The 13,871-nt window shown below is 34.0% G+C and overlaps 1 protein-coding gene across 1 annotated transcript; it reads right to left on the reverse strand.

Annotated features, from left to right (window-relative positions):
• Window positions 1–3,800: 3,800 nt before the first annotated feature.
• Window positions 3,801–9,240, reverse strand: LOC142627324 (putative aldo-keto reductase 1). The gene is made up of 7 exons (XM_075801165.1): window positions 9,099–9,240; window positions 6,750–6,917; window positions 6,343–6,546; window positions 5,975–6,147; window positions 5,623–5,719; window positions 4,897–5,050; window positions 3,801–4,157 (listed from the first exon to the last, which is right to left on the reverse strand). The coding sequence occupies exons 1-7, from the start codon at window positions 9,159–9,161 to the stop codon at window positions 3,979–3,981; spliced, it is 1,038 nt and encodes a 345-aa protein (XP_075657280.1). The 5' UTR covers window positions 9,162–9,240; the 3' UTR covers window positions 3,801–3,978.
• Window positions 9,241–13,871: the final 4,631 nt, after the last annotated feature.

Consider the following 13,871-nt stretch of genomic DNA (forward strand, 5'->3'; position numbering starts at 1 on the left):
GTCATAAATGCGCGCGTTTTGAAAATCGAAGTGCCAAACGGCATTTTCTAGGAATGAAACAACCCCCACACGCATGGTGATGTACGAAACATGTGAAGGGAGCTCTGTTCGGATCAAAACCCTATTTTTCTTCTCGGATGAGGAAAAATAAAGTTTTGAGGGGGCTATTGTGGGGACTAAAAGGACCTAAGTAAGTATTTGGGCATCGGGCTTTGTTGATGGGCGCTAGTTTGTTTTAGACTAAAAGCCTCTTAGAACTGTAGCTCGGCCCATGAGTCGAGAGTCCGAGGATTCATCCGAGGACGAATAGCTCCTCGGACAGACCCACGATGACCCTGGGATTCGCCAAAAAGATCAAGGCAGAGTTCCGAAAAAACCGTTGGTTAAGAGGGGGATTTAAGCACCCTCCAGACGTAACGGTGTGAGGGAAATATCTTAGAAAAAGGCTGCTACCTCCACATTAAAGACCCTGCACCTACCTCCCTGGCCGCATTAATTGGGAAGTGACCCTTAAATAGTAGAAGTCAGCCTTCTTGCTATAATTTAAAGACTTCCAGAGGGTGGTGGATGGGACAGGTGTCTAATAGGGTGATTTGTGTGACACGTGAATAAAGAGGGAAGAAGAAGAAGTATTTAAGAAGGAAAGAAGGCAAAGAAAAGGGGAGACAAATATTAAGAACTGTGACCTTTGAGGGAAAAAAGAGAAATAATATATAATTTGTCCTCGGCTTACGTCCGAGGAGGTTTATTTTGCCCCATTTGTCTTTTATTTGCAAACACTGTAATATTTTAGCCTGTTCATCGAGTTTCAAATATCACTAAACTAGATTGCGAGCCCACACTCTACAAATTTCATTGTTTAAGATTCATTGGGCCTGAGCCCACGTGTGTTTTCGGGTCCATGCGCAATTGTGCACTTACAAAATCCATATGGCAATAGCAGCGTACATATGCATTAAAAAAAAACCTTTGCGGTTAAGAAATAGCAGAGCCGAAGATCAAAGCTGCCACACATGACTAGCAACAGAACTACCCCTCTAACTCCAAGTATTAGCTTCGTGCCTGAGTATATGTAGAATCAGGCACTTAAGTAAACTTAAACAACTACGTAAAATAAATAATATAATTAATTACCAAAATTTGTGCACTGCACCAACCTATTAATTGATCTACAGATATTGGTGTGGTGATTAGTTGGTAGATAATAGAGTATTCCATAGGATTAGAATCCTTTCTCATTTGCTCGAAAATGAGAATAGACCATTTTATTGGCGCTATAGTTCTAAACAGTAAATATGACTACTTTCCACATAAGATAAATGATACTCTCTGTGATATTAGGTTGAGATATTTGGTAGAGATTTGTTGAAGTAAACTTTTGCTCTACTGTATGAAACTCACCTTTGGAAGTTGGGAAAAAAAAAAAAAAAAAAAAAAGAGGTAACTTTTCATATATTAGCTTTTTTTTTTTTTATGAACATATTCTTAGGGTCCGTTTGGATGCAAACTAAAAACTGAAAAATATTGTAGCAAAATAATTTTTTGATGTGTAAAAAATACTATTCACGCCTAAAATCAATGTTCATTGACCTAAAATTACTGTTCATGGCCAATGAACAGTGACAGGTGCACGTCCAACAAAAAAAAAAAAAAGAGCTGAAACGCAGTGCCCCAAACCCATCCTAAGTATGGTAAGGTGTGATGGGATCAGTTACAAAGAAATATCATGCTACTATAGTATTGAAGAGTAGGATACTCCAAGTCAAGTTTTGTGCCTTTGATTGGACTCATGGAAGCTACCTGGGCCCCTACAATATTTCCTAGGATCTTGGGGGATTTTTTGGTCAATTGCTAGAAGTTTGGGGTCATTTGGATGTTCCCGCTTCCAAGAGTATTTGGGGTGTATTTTAGTGATCTATGTGTGTTCTTGGGGGGCATTTTGGTACTTTGGGTGTTTTGAGGGTATTCAAGCTATTTCGATAAGATATGGAGAGGGGGTATTGTAAATGTATAAATTTATGGGGGATTTATGTAGCCATTGTAATGTATTGGTTTATGTAATTGTCTATAGTTAGGGGTTGTTCGTGTAGTTGTTTAGGGGTTGTCAGTGTAAATATGTAAAGTTGGGAGTTGGGCTTGGGTTTAGGTTATTGACTCAGTGTAAGTGTGTAACTGAGTTGGGCTTAAGAATTTTGACGGGCTTTGCTGTGTAGATGATTGGACTTAGATTTGAGTGAGGCTGGCCTTGGGCTTGTTAGAGAAATAAACTGGGCTAGGTGGTTTTAAATAAATTGGGCTGAGTTTAGGCCAGTTTAAAAAGATGTGTTGGACCTATTTGGGTTCACCCGCCTTACCTAGATCTCATTGAAATCTTATCCACCCGTGACATTTCAATAATTTCATGCAATGCCCATCTCATCTCTCTTTCTCTTTTTGATGAACAGCAAATATTTAAGGAAAAAAAAATCTCATCTCTCTATCTCAAACTAGGATTTCTTTGGATTAGTGACATGCTGTTTGTGGATTACTAAATAAATTGGATAAAAGAACACAATACAACTAAAAGAAAAGCTATGTACTGGGTTAATCAACCAAATTCAAGAAAATTATGATTGAATTTTTCAGTGAAATTACATACATTTTTATTATAATTTTATTTTGTAGTAATTAGTTGTATTTTTTTTTATGTTTCCTTTTACACGAAACTTAATTTTTTGTTGATAAACATATAGCAACCAGCAAATTTAGAAGGTAAAATTTAATTTTAAGAAAATAAAAAGGAGTAGCTGTTTCCAAGTACTACTTCTTTAGGTTTTATCAAAGCAAAAGTTCTACTTTAATGATAGAGATTTTTTGTTTATGTTTGTGGCAGAAACGAGCCATGAGCACACTTATGAAGAGAAATTTTTTCTATTGAGTGATATAAGGGACTTTATAATTTTTTTTTATTCTTGAGAGGAAGATATATTACAAATTTGATTACATAAAACTTATAAATTGATTTGTCACAAATAATAATAAAACAATTCAAATATGCATTTATTAGATTATTGAAGTTCACAAATCTCATTTTTTGCCACATTAATTTCTATGCTTTATGTAGTAAAATTTATAATAGTTTTAGTGTTTTCTTTTTTACTTTTTCTGTTTTTTATTTGATAAAAAATTTATTTTTATCCATTGACTAGTACTTGAGGCTCAATTGGTTAAGGCTTGGGGATCTTCTTGCACTTAGGCCTTAGGTAATTACGTAGTTTGTCTAGTGGGATCTGGCTTGTAATCCCACTTTGAAAGAAAGTGAGAAAGTGTTATAATCTCTTTAGTATAGTTAGAGTAAAAAAAAAAAATTGGAAATAAAAATTAATCAAGTGAAAAAACAAGATCATTGAAGTTGCATGAAATTAGGGTCAACACAAGTGTCAGGCAAGAATTGGGTTGATGGAGATGAGAGGTGAGTCTTTCTGTGGCTTTATGTCTGAAGTTTGCTCAGTTGAGATATCAGGCAAGTGAGGGGTGATTTGACTTGAGATTTTGCATAGTTCGCTCAAGTGAGTATCATAAAAGATCATGCAAAACCCCCCCGGGGGGGGTGTCTACCTTTAATGGCCAAACATTGTACCTCTTGATATGATATTTAAAACATTTGTGAGCTTTGGAAAAAAATTTCTAACTGTTTTGCTAACAGTTATAACACATTGGAAAAAATTATTATAATAACAGCAAAGAAGCCTTATGTGACAAGATTAATTAATAAATAAAAATTAAAGAACGAACTCCAAAAAAATTCTAAAAACGAAAACTGATGAACAAACTGCCAAAGTACATTGGTGCCATTCTCAAAAAGGTTTACATAATAATGTTGCTAATTTTGCAGTGTGAATGACATAACTAGTTATTTAATATAAATCTGGCCATTCATTTCACCAAAACATAGCATTATTTAAGTGGAATGGACATCATCCATGTGTAAATAGAGAATTAATTTTTTGGAGGAGTGTTGGCAAACTTCCAGTGAAAATGATCCATGTTTTGAAAGCTTATACTGCCAGCTACCTCTTCCATTGGTACAGCATCAGATATCTCTTTGAGCTCTTCTTCTGTAAGTTTTACCGTCAAAGAGCCAATATTATTCTCCAGGTTCTTGATCTTTGTAGTCCCTGCAAAAGTTCAAGGAAAATGAATGAAAAATATACGAGATTTGGCACATTGGACAATGAAATCTGGCAAAACAGTTCCAAAGTGAACTTAAATCAAAAGAAAATTTTTATACTACATAGATACTATGAGAGAACATGAGCACATTAGTGAACATTGATTTTCAAATTCCACGAAACCAAACTACCACTCTTTCAAAAATTATGCCACAAACATGAACCCAAACTAAGCTCTTATTTAGTTATGACTGCAACCTAACACTTTGTTTATGAATATGTAACACTAACTAAAATCTGAGTTTTTCTAAGGCTGTTATGACATTATAGGAGGCATTATCTATGTAATTTCCAGCCATGAAATGGGTTGTTTATTTATATGACAAACTTTGAAACTTGAGGCAGGAACTCCTTATGGAAATTGGATCCGAATACTTTTGACATTTTCCCTTGATGACTAATTTGATGTTTGGTCTCTATAAGATTCGGGTGTTCTTCATTCTACATGTCGCAGCTTAATAGGGAGAAGAGCATCACATAATTAAAATCAAATTAATTTTAATTTGTAGCACAAAAAAGAAAATAGTTTTAATAACATTGAGTAGAACTTCAGCCACTTGTTTTGTCTCTTTTTTGTGAGGAAAATTTCAATATTTTTGATGAGATGAGGAAAACTTAAATATACGGCTCATTTACACCGATGCAATTAATCAGGGAAAAAGAAAAGATTAAGAAAGGCAATTACCAGGTATGGGTACAATGTCATCTCCTTGTTGGAGAACCCATGCAAGTGCAAGCTGAGCAGGAGTGCATTGGTACTTTCTTGCAAGTCCTTCTATTCGACTAAAAATGGCCTTGTTCTTGTCCAAATTTTCTCCCTGGAACCGAGGGTGCATGTCCTTAAACAAAAGAGCCAGCTGTCAGTTTAGTTAAAGCATCTTTATTGTTATTATTACTATTGTTAATAATATTAAGGAGAGAGGCCAAAATCTTGAAATCCTTATGTAGATGGTTCTAAAAATCTGACAACAAAGGCTTAACCCCAAAACTTTGAAGTTGGCTATGGATTTTCAACAAACTAATTGCGATTGTCTGTGTATTCTTCTTTGATATTCTGTCATATCCAAAATCTCTGTCACATTCTTAATTGATGTCTGTTTTTAAGAAAAAAATTCAATAGTAGATGTTACACTGTGTAACTCTTTTAAAGCACAAACAGAATAAATATTAAATGGAATATAATGTGGCAAATTGAAAAGCTTGATAGCTAAATTTTCAAAATTTGACTTGGTTGCAATTTTTCAAATGTTATAGATGAAATTGGAACTTCTTGTAAACTGCAAGGACTAAAATAGGTACTGTTTTATTCAATGAACTTGATGAATCGTTGCTCAAAGAAAAATATCATTGTTTCCTGAAAAATCTTTGTATCTTACAAATGAATGACACAAAATACTGGTGAAATATGTACCAATAAGCTATTTGCAGCCAAATTTTCCACAACTCCTTTGCCAGCTAAAAAACCACGACCAAGAGGACTGTATGGAACTATTCCAATGCCAAGCTCCCTACATGTACAAAAACATTAAAATTCAAGAGAGCATACTCATGCTTCTGGATAAGATAATTAAATTATATTGAAATCAAATCTACACCAAATGGATGATTTTTTTTTTGTTGCAGCAGTCATTCAAAAAGAACAGTAGTGTTGCAAACGCAAGAATGAAAAAAAAGAAAAGAAAAAGGGAGAGAGATTTAGGATACATGGAAGCATTCAAGACACCAAAATTTATGGAAAAACATCATCTTTGAACTGAATAAACCTGCAAAGTGGAATTATCTCATCTTCAATCTCACGACTCCAGAGAGACCACTCCGTTTGTAAAGCTGTGATGGGATGCACAGCATGTGCCCTCCTTATTGTGTCTGGGCTGGCATCAGATAGACCAATGTACTTGACCTTTCCCTCTTCTACCAGTTTCTTAAGTTCACCAACCTACATTCCAATAAGATGTATCTAATCAAATTTGCCACCAAGATCTCACCATAACTACAATGAAATAATCTTTTCTAAAATTCTCTGCAAATTAGACTTGCAAAGAATTTGACAATTTCAAGTTAAAAACAAGAAATAATTCAAAAAGGCCAACCATTGCTGTCATGTGGTTGAAAGGGCAAGAGAATGACTTACAGTTTCTTCTATGGGTACTTTTGTGTCTACCCGATGCTGATAATACAGATCAATGTATTGCACATCAAGACGCTTCAAGCTAGCCTCGCAGGATGAGCGAACATACTCAGGGCTACCGTTCACTTCCATCTGAGGAAATCCAATTTTTTTGACACCAAATTTGGTGGCTATTTGAATTTTCTCTCTTGGCAACTGCTTCAAGGCCTGAAAAATATAAACTTCTCTTAGTTGATATAACAGAGTTTTTACATGGTCCAGATTGGTAATCAGTTCACTAACAACAGAACTTATAGAAAATAATATGACAAAGACATTTCCATATCAGTGACCATCTTTAGATTTACTACCAGATAGGAAAAAAGCCATTTGACTTTGGAGCTAGTAAAATTAAAATTGGTGTCATTTACCTTTCCAAGAAGAATTTCATTAGTATGGGGTCCATAAAAGTCTGATGTATCAAAGAAAGTGATTCCCTTACTGAAAGCATACTTTATTACTGCTATTCCATCCTCCTCAGGGAGTGGGGAATTGTACATTCCACTCAGGGTCATACATCCAAACCCTAACTTTGAGACCTGTGGAAAACAATGAGTCAAAGATTACAGAGAAATGAACAAAAAATTATAGAGAAAACCATTTCTTAAAACCTATAGATCTTGTGCATCTTGAACAGTGAGAAAGATCAACTGCAAGATTTTAAATAAAGATTTGAAGGATTTATATTTTTAGTTAAATCTATTACTAAACTTTCATGGTTATAGGTTATTACTGAAGGTCCAACCTTATGCTGAGAGTCTTGAAGGAAGAAAGAAACAGGACTATATAAGGTCTGAAGTCTCCAGCCTTTCTATCAATTTTAATTTCTCTGAAGCCTCCCACATGACAACATATGAAGCACATAAGATTTGAAGGACTTCAGTACATACATTATTAATTTCCAAAAACAGAAAAGATTAAGGAGCAGGGTTTTGTTGATTCCAGAATCTCGTCGTAGTCTCTATTATATAGTATAGATGATTACCCAATATATGAATATACAAATGACATTTAAAATTTTAAACTCAACATCCCCCCTTGTCCTCCAAAATCCATCAAATTGGTGTATGTGCATCGGATTCAAATATATGGAAAAATTTTCTTAGTATATACTAGGCAAGAGAATTCTAATTACTCTTCAACAGACAGCATCTGTCATACTCCTGTCTTCACAAGATAATTGCAAATCTCTTCGGACTTCAACTTTACCTTAACAATTTGACAATCACCTCAATCTGTTTATTCCATCATGTTGAGCTTGGTTCTCAGGTATACACTTGGCTGCATTGGTGTCATAACAGAGTTTTAAGGGCATCATAACCTCAAAATACAATTCAATTATAACTATAACCAAATCGCTCAAAACTCGTCTTTCTTTATCACCAAAAGAGGATTCTCACTATGCCAAATCTGTTTAGTTCATCATGTTGAGCTTGGTTATGGGGGTACACAAATGGCAGCTTTGCTATTGTAACAGTCTCTTAAGGGCACCATAACCTTAAGTCACAATTCAATTATAAGTTTTTAAATTGATCTAAACTCTAGCTTTTTCATTCCCAAGTAAGCTTGCTGCCAAGAGTAGCTTCTCATTATGTCAAAGCTTATAGATTCTTTCCTATTAAATCATACCTCTTCTCTCTGAGGTTGATCCAATTAAAAAGAACCTACATAACTGCAGCCATTAACTGCTTATGAAACAAATATTTGCTAAAAGTTTTTTTTTTTTTTTTGGGGGGGGGTCCATATGTCTAAACCAATGTTGCACTTATGTTTCCAGCTGCTTAAGATTCCTAGTTCCAACAGAATAATGGATTCTAAAGCGATAGAATTTTACCCCCAAAAAAAAAATATTACTTCTAAATTTATTGCACATGCGTTCATTTTATTTTATTTGACGTAATTAAGATTAGGTTGAGATTAAAAGGTCCACATTAAAGTAGAACACTCTGTATGAAATGCTAGAATAATACTATAACTGGGAAATTTGATCTATATTATTTTTCTTTCTCGTTTGGTTCTTTACCAAACGACATCTCATCTATATTATGTATTAAGAGAAGTAGCTCTGGAACCTGTACGACTATGTTGCTGCTGAAATGAATCATAAAGGCAAAAAATATGCTATTTGATGTAGGATTTTAGCCATGCAGTTCATATGATATTTACATTTTTTATTAATAAATCATAATCAACATAAGTAAAATACTTTATTTTATTCGATTATGGCTACGTACTATTGATAGGTTAGACTAAAAGTACATTGCAGAATTAAAGGTGATTAAAGTATAATTAAATTTGCTTTCTTGAAAAGATTATGGTGGGCAGCAACTTGACCCTAGTAACTTTTGGTAGAAGCTACTTGTCATTGTTTTAATATATATTTTATTTTTTTGAGAAGATCTTTTGCTTTAATATATATAATAATAATAATAAAATAATATTATATAGATAATGGATATGCATGATTTATTGATTTTCCGACGCAAAAAGATATGCATGATTTAAGACTGAAACTAATAGTCAATTCACTTTTAAAAAAAAAACCTACAAGTTAATGATACTGAGTTACAGTAGATGGATTCTTGTGACTTTAAAAACTCAAATAGATCAAATTATGCATATAGGTTTTCAAAGAAATATGAGTTGAACATATATAAAATGGGAAGTTTCTTGAAAAAAAAAATTGAAATGGGTATTCAAGGAATGCCATTGGTATTTACCTCAAGGCCTTGGTTGCCCAGTTTCACCAATGGAATTTGGAGTTTGTTCCGTACTGCCATCATTCAAATTGTGTGTTTTTCTTTTCAAGATTATTTTCAATGTCTTAAATCTGTTTCTTTCTAGGATAATTTCCCTGTTCAGTTATCATTAAATCTCAGATATATATATATATATATATAGTAGTACTAGTAGAGAGGTAAAGAGCTAGAGACTACTGGATGTTTTGAAACAAAACTGAAAACGTAATCACTGATGGCAAGTTCAAAGAATTCTAACGACAGGCATGGATAAGTACCTACTACTACCTAAGACTAGTAGTTCATTTTTACTTTTCCAGTGTCGGTAAGGCCGATAGGCAAATAAAAGTATCTGGACAGATGTCTTGAAACAAAACTCGAAAACGTCATCACTGATGGCTAGGAGGAGTTCATTTTTATTTTTCCCTTAAGAAAAATCGTAGGGGTACAAAGTGGGTCATCCATCCCGACATAAATAATAAACCAAATCATTTTGGGTTGATTGTGACCTATGCATGTCAACACGAAGTTAAATCATTTATTAATTGTGCTTTGATACAAGCTCAATTACACTAAATATTAACTTCAAAACATAGATTCTTAAAAAACATTTTTAAAAAATCTTTAAAAGAATATGTTGTGTTCGTGAGTTGTGTCAAAATATTGGCACGCTCTAGTCTAAACATTAAAAATCAGACCGCTAATCATGCATTTGAGACAAAGTTATTGCGGCCTTTGTTCTTTTATTTTTTTGGAGGAGGGGGGAGGGTAAATAATGATGCATTAAAATGCCAAACAAGACGGATACTAGATACCGCCGAATTATCCATTACAAAAATACCCCTAATAAAGTCTGAAGAAAAAAAAATATCAAAATTCTCATCTTGAGTCTGCTCTAAGCTAGCCAAAGTATCAGCACTTCTGTTAGCTTCTCTAGGAGAGAGTATACTGTGTTTCGAAAACATGCATCTTCTTTCTCACATGAGGGTAGACCCCACTCTCATGTGAGGGAGAGGATGCATGTTTCCAAAACATAATGGATTTTCTCCTTCTCTAGAGTCTAAACGCATGATGGACTTGGGCATTAGGTAAGCTCCGCAACAGCAACGTGCGGCTATTAACCAAAGCCCACAACCTAGGGTAAATTTTTGAAGAGGATGACAAAAAGGACACTACCATTTCAGCATTTAGCTCAACAATCACATGAGACATTCAAAGAACAAGTAGCAGCTCCAATGTTCCGGGCAAAACCTCTTATCCATGCTCTGTTAGAATCCCTAATGATTCCGCCACCTACTGCGCTCCCTGGATTGCTGCCTTTGTTTCATCATCGATTATGTCATCAATATGTTCATGTTCTCATTTTTCCCTAGTAGATTGAAAAGGTTTTGGGACATATATGGTTTCTACTTGCCAACCTCTCTTCGTCATTGATTATGTCATGCCACTAATGGCACTATTCTATCATTAGAGATTAGACCACTGGTGGCTGGTGATTTGACTGCAATTTGAATCTTATATGCTAATACAGCACACCGTTGATATATATTTGATACATTTTAGTACATGTTCTTGATCTACTTATTATGAACAAATTCCCAGCACGATTAAGTGACTAATAATGAAACTCAAACCAATTGTTTTTATGCTTTCTATTTGTTTTGGTGATAATGTTTTCTAGAAAATTAGTCATTTTCTAAAAAATATTTTTTAGAAAACTATCTCGTTTTCTTATGTTTGGTTGGAACTTTAAGTGAGTTGAAAAACAATCTTCTAACTTTTCTTATTTAGCTTGTTGTGAGATAGAGTTGTTTATCCAACAAATTTAGTAGAAAACAATCTTTAAAAATATGTCATACTTTTTCCATTGTCTCATTTTTTTTTTATACTACAAAACACTGGAAAATATGTAAAATTATCTTCATACAAGTTTAATTTTTTTGTGTAATTTCCAACTTTGTATTGTGTTTCCAATTTAAGCCTTATAAAATAGCCCAAATATGAAACTTATGTGGAATTTTTCCTTTTTGTTCATAGAATCATTTGGAATGACAAGAAATATTTATGATTTATCTGCAACCCAGACAACCAAAAAATGTTTTCTAACTTATTTTTAGAATCACAACCAAACACAAAAAAACAAGTTTGTTTTCCCAAAAAAATGTTTTTCATAATACAAACCAATCTTAAAGTGAGTGTATCTACTCATGGCCATCATGACTAATGCATATGCTTTTTTAGTAGCTTTGTTAAATAAAATATAAAAAATAAAAAATAAAAAATCTAGGCATCATACTACAAGTAGTGAGCATTTGCAGCTTTGTTATTTAAATGACTACTTTTATTAAATTTTCTTCATTAACATTTTAGTGTGGAATATTAATTCGTCCTTTTTGTGTTTAGATTCATAGAACATTTCTTGGTTTGTAGGCATTATTTTGTAATCACAAACTTGTCAAATCTTGGGATCTCAATCAAGTAGATTTTTTCTTTTCTTTTTTTCTTTTTGGGTTGGGCTTGTGTCTAGTGGCCAGTTCTACTGGACATGCTAGGATACAGACACATGTCCAAAACTGGACACATGTCCACATCTCAACATGTTCAGTGGAATTGGCCACTGGACACAAGCCTCACCCTTTCTTGTTTTTCTAAGAACGCTTGTTGTAGGATGCAAGTGGGTGTATAAGATGAAGATTCTCTCTGATGATTCTATTAAGTGCTACTAGGAACACCTTGTTGCTAAACAGTTCTCAAGAATATGACTTGACTTTGAGGAGACTTTTGCCCTACTTGCACACTTCTACTCTATTGCACTTGCATCTCGATAATAATGTTTCCTTGCATACTATTTAGGGGCTATTTCAATTGAGGGAGAAGGGTGAGGGAGTGAAGAAGAGTAGAATAGAGTTGACTGAAAATATGCTAATTTTGGACCAATTTTACTTTACTCTACTCTACTCCCCCTCCCTCCCCCTCAATCCAAATGGACCATTAGTCTTTAGTAGCTATAGGGTTTTGTTAGGTCGAATCAACTCTAAATCAATTGATTGTATTTTATGTAAACAACACAAAAAACATGCATTACCATTTAATACAAGTGAGTCTTTTCTTTTGCTCTTTTTTACCTCATTCGTTTTGATCTGTTCGGTCCATCACTTATTCCTACTATGGGGTAGAAAGGTCACATTACTATATGACATTTCTTCTCACATTTTGCCCCAACACATCTCAATTTAAGAGTCTAGCCAAGCAAAAGCTTCACTATTTCAAGATTATGCTATATTCATCCTCCCAGCTTCTGTTCCTAACTCCTTTAAAGGAGAAACATCTCTCATTACCATTCATTCTACCATCAATTGTATACCTTCACCTTCAAGATTTCAGGTGTATGCTTCATTCTCTTTTAACCAAGTGAGCACACTAATGACAAATGCACTCTCAACTGTTTTACTTTCTAGGTTATGGTCTTAAACAAAAGGGTTATCATCATATCGATGCTACAATCCCACCACGAAATGAGTCAGAGTCTCCCATCATGTTGTCATTTGATGGTTCTATTGAGCGCAACCAGACGACGTTGTAGCTAGCAGGTTCACACAAGAGCACACCATTGACTACCTAGGAGACATTTGGCCCTTTTGTATACCTCTCCTCAGTTTGCATTATCATTGTAGTCATTGCCTCTAAAGATTGACAATTTCTTCAGATGGACATGAAGAATGTCTTTCTCAACAAAAAATTAACTCAAAAAAAGGTTAAGATGATGCATCCTCTGGGCTTGCCTCATTCTTCTATAAAGTGTATACTTCACGTATTTTGCAAAGATCTAACATGGTTTACAAAATTCAGCATCCTTTTAAGACATCTTGGTTACTTTATCAATTAATATGACGCAATGTTATTTATTAGATGCATTGACCACAGTACCACGCAATGTTACTTTATGTCGATAATACAATCATCTAATTCTGTACTATCACTAATGTATGTGACAACATTTGACAAGGATGCTATATGTGCGTGCGTGTGTGAGAGAGAGGAACAAACTAGAATAAAATCTAAATAAAAAAAAAGTCAAATTACATTTAAAACCCTATATTTAGAGGTGGTTTAATATTGTAATTTGAAATTTATGACTATTACAAATTAAATCTTATAGTCTCATTAATTTCAAATTGAACCTGAACTTTTAAAATCATATCATTACCATATAGTTTCATCAGTTTCAAATATTTAACCCTGCACTTTTAAAATCATATCAACTTAAACCCCTTAATCAAACCTAAAAAGTTCAATATTTAAAATGATATGATTTTAAAAGTTCAGGGTTCAATTTGAAACTAGCAAAATTATAATGTTTAATTTGTAACAATCTTAAAAATAAAATAAAAATTGAAAGTCTTAAACTTCAAGATTTAATTTGTAATCGCTCCTAAAGAATATGGTCTAGCAAGTAATTTACCCTAAAACAAAATGAGTAACAAATATATATTCAATAGAACATGACATAAAGCAACCACATTGGTTATTGTACGGGACGTTACTCCTCTGTAGGCCCAATACCCACGAAACCTATCACAATAATGCCACGTGTACAAGGCCCAAAACTCGTTGGGCCTCAAGTCCTAAAGTATCATGCTCGAACACACACTCTATCGAGTCCACGAAGATGGTCCAGGTGGTCCTCGTCACCCAACCAAAATCCGAGAACCGCTACAAAGCCAATTATGACATGAACCGCAAAGGTGAGATCCT

The sequence above is a fragment of the Castanea sativa genome, chromosome 3, assembly GCF_040712315.1.
Source record: "Castanea sativa cultivar Marrone di Chiusa Pesio chromosome 3, ASM4071231v1".
NCBI lineage: Eukaryota > Viridiplantae > Streptophyta > Magnoliopsida > Fagales > Fagaceae > Castanea > Castanea sativa.

Bases quoted from the DNA above. Each gene is read 5' to 3' on its own strand.
- LOC142627324 (XM_075801165.1), bottom strand. From the start codon at position 9,161: ATGATGGCAGTACGGAACAAACTCCAAATTCCATTGGTGAAACTGGGC. The intron at 6,547-6,749 runs GTAAATGACACC...TATATTTTTCAG, and splicing joins ATGAAATTCTTCTTGGAAAG to GCCTTGAAGCAGTTGCCAAG. The intron at 6,148-6,342 runs GTAAGTCATTCT...ATTGGAATGTAG, and splicing joins AAGTACCCATAGAAGAAACT to GTTGGTGAACTTAAGAAACT.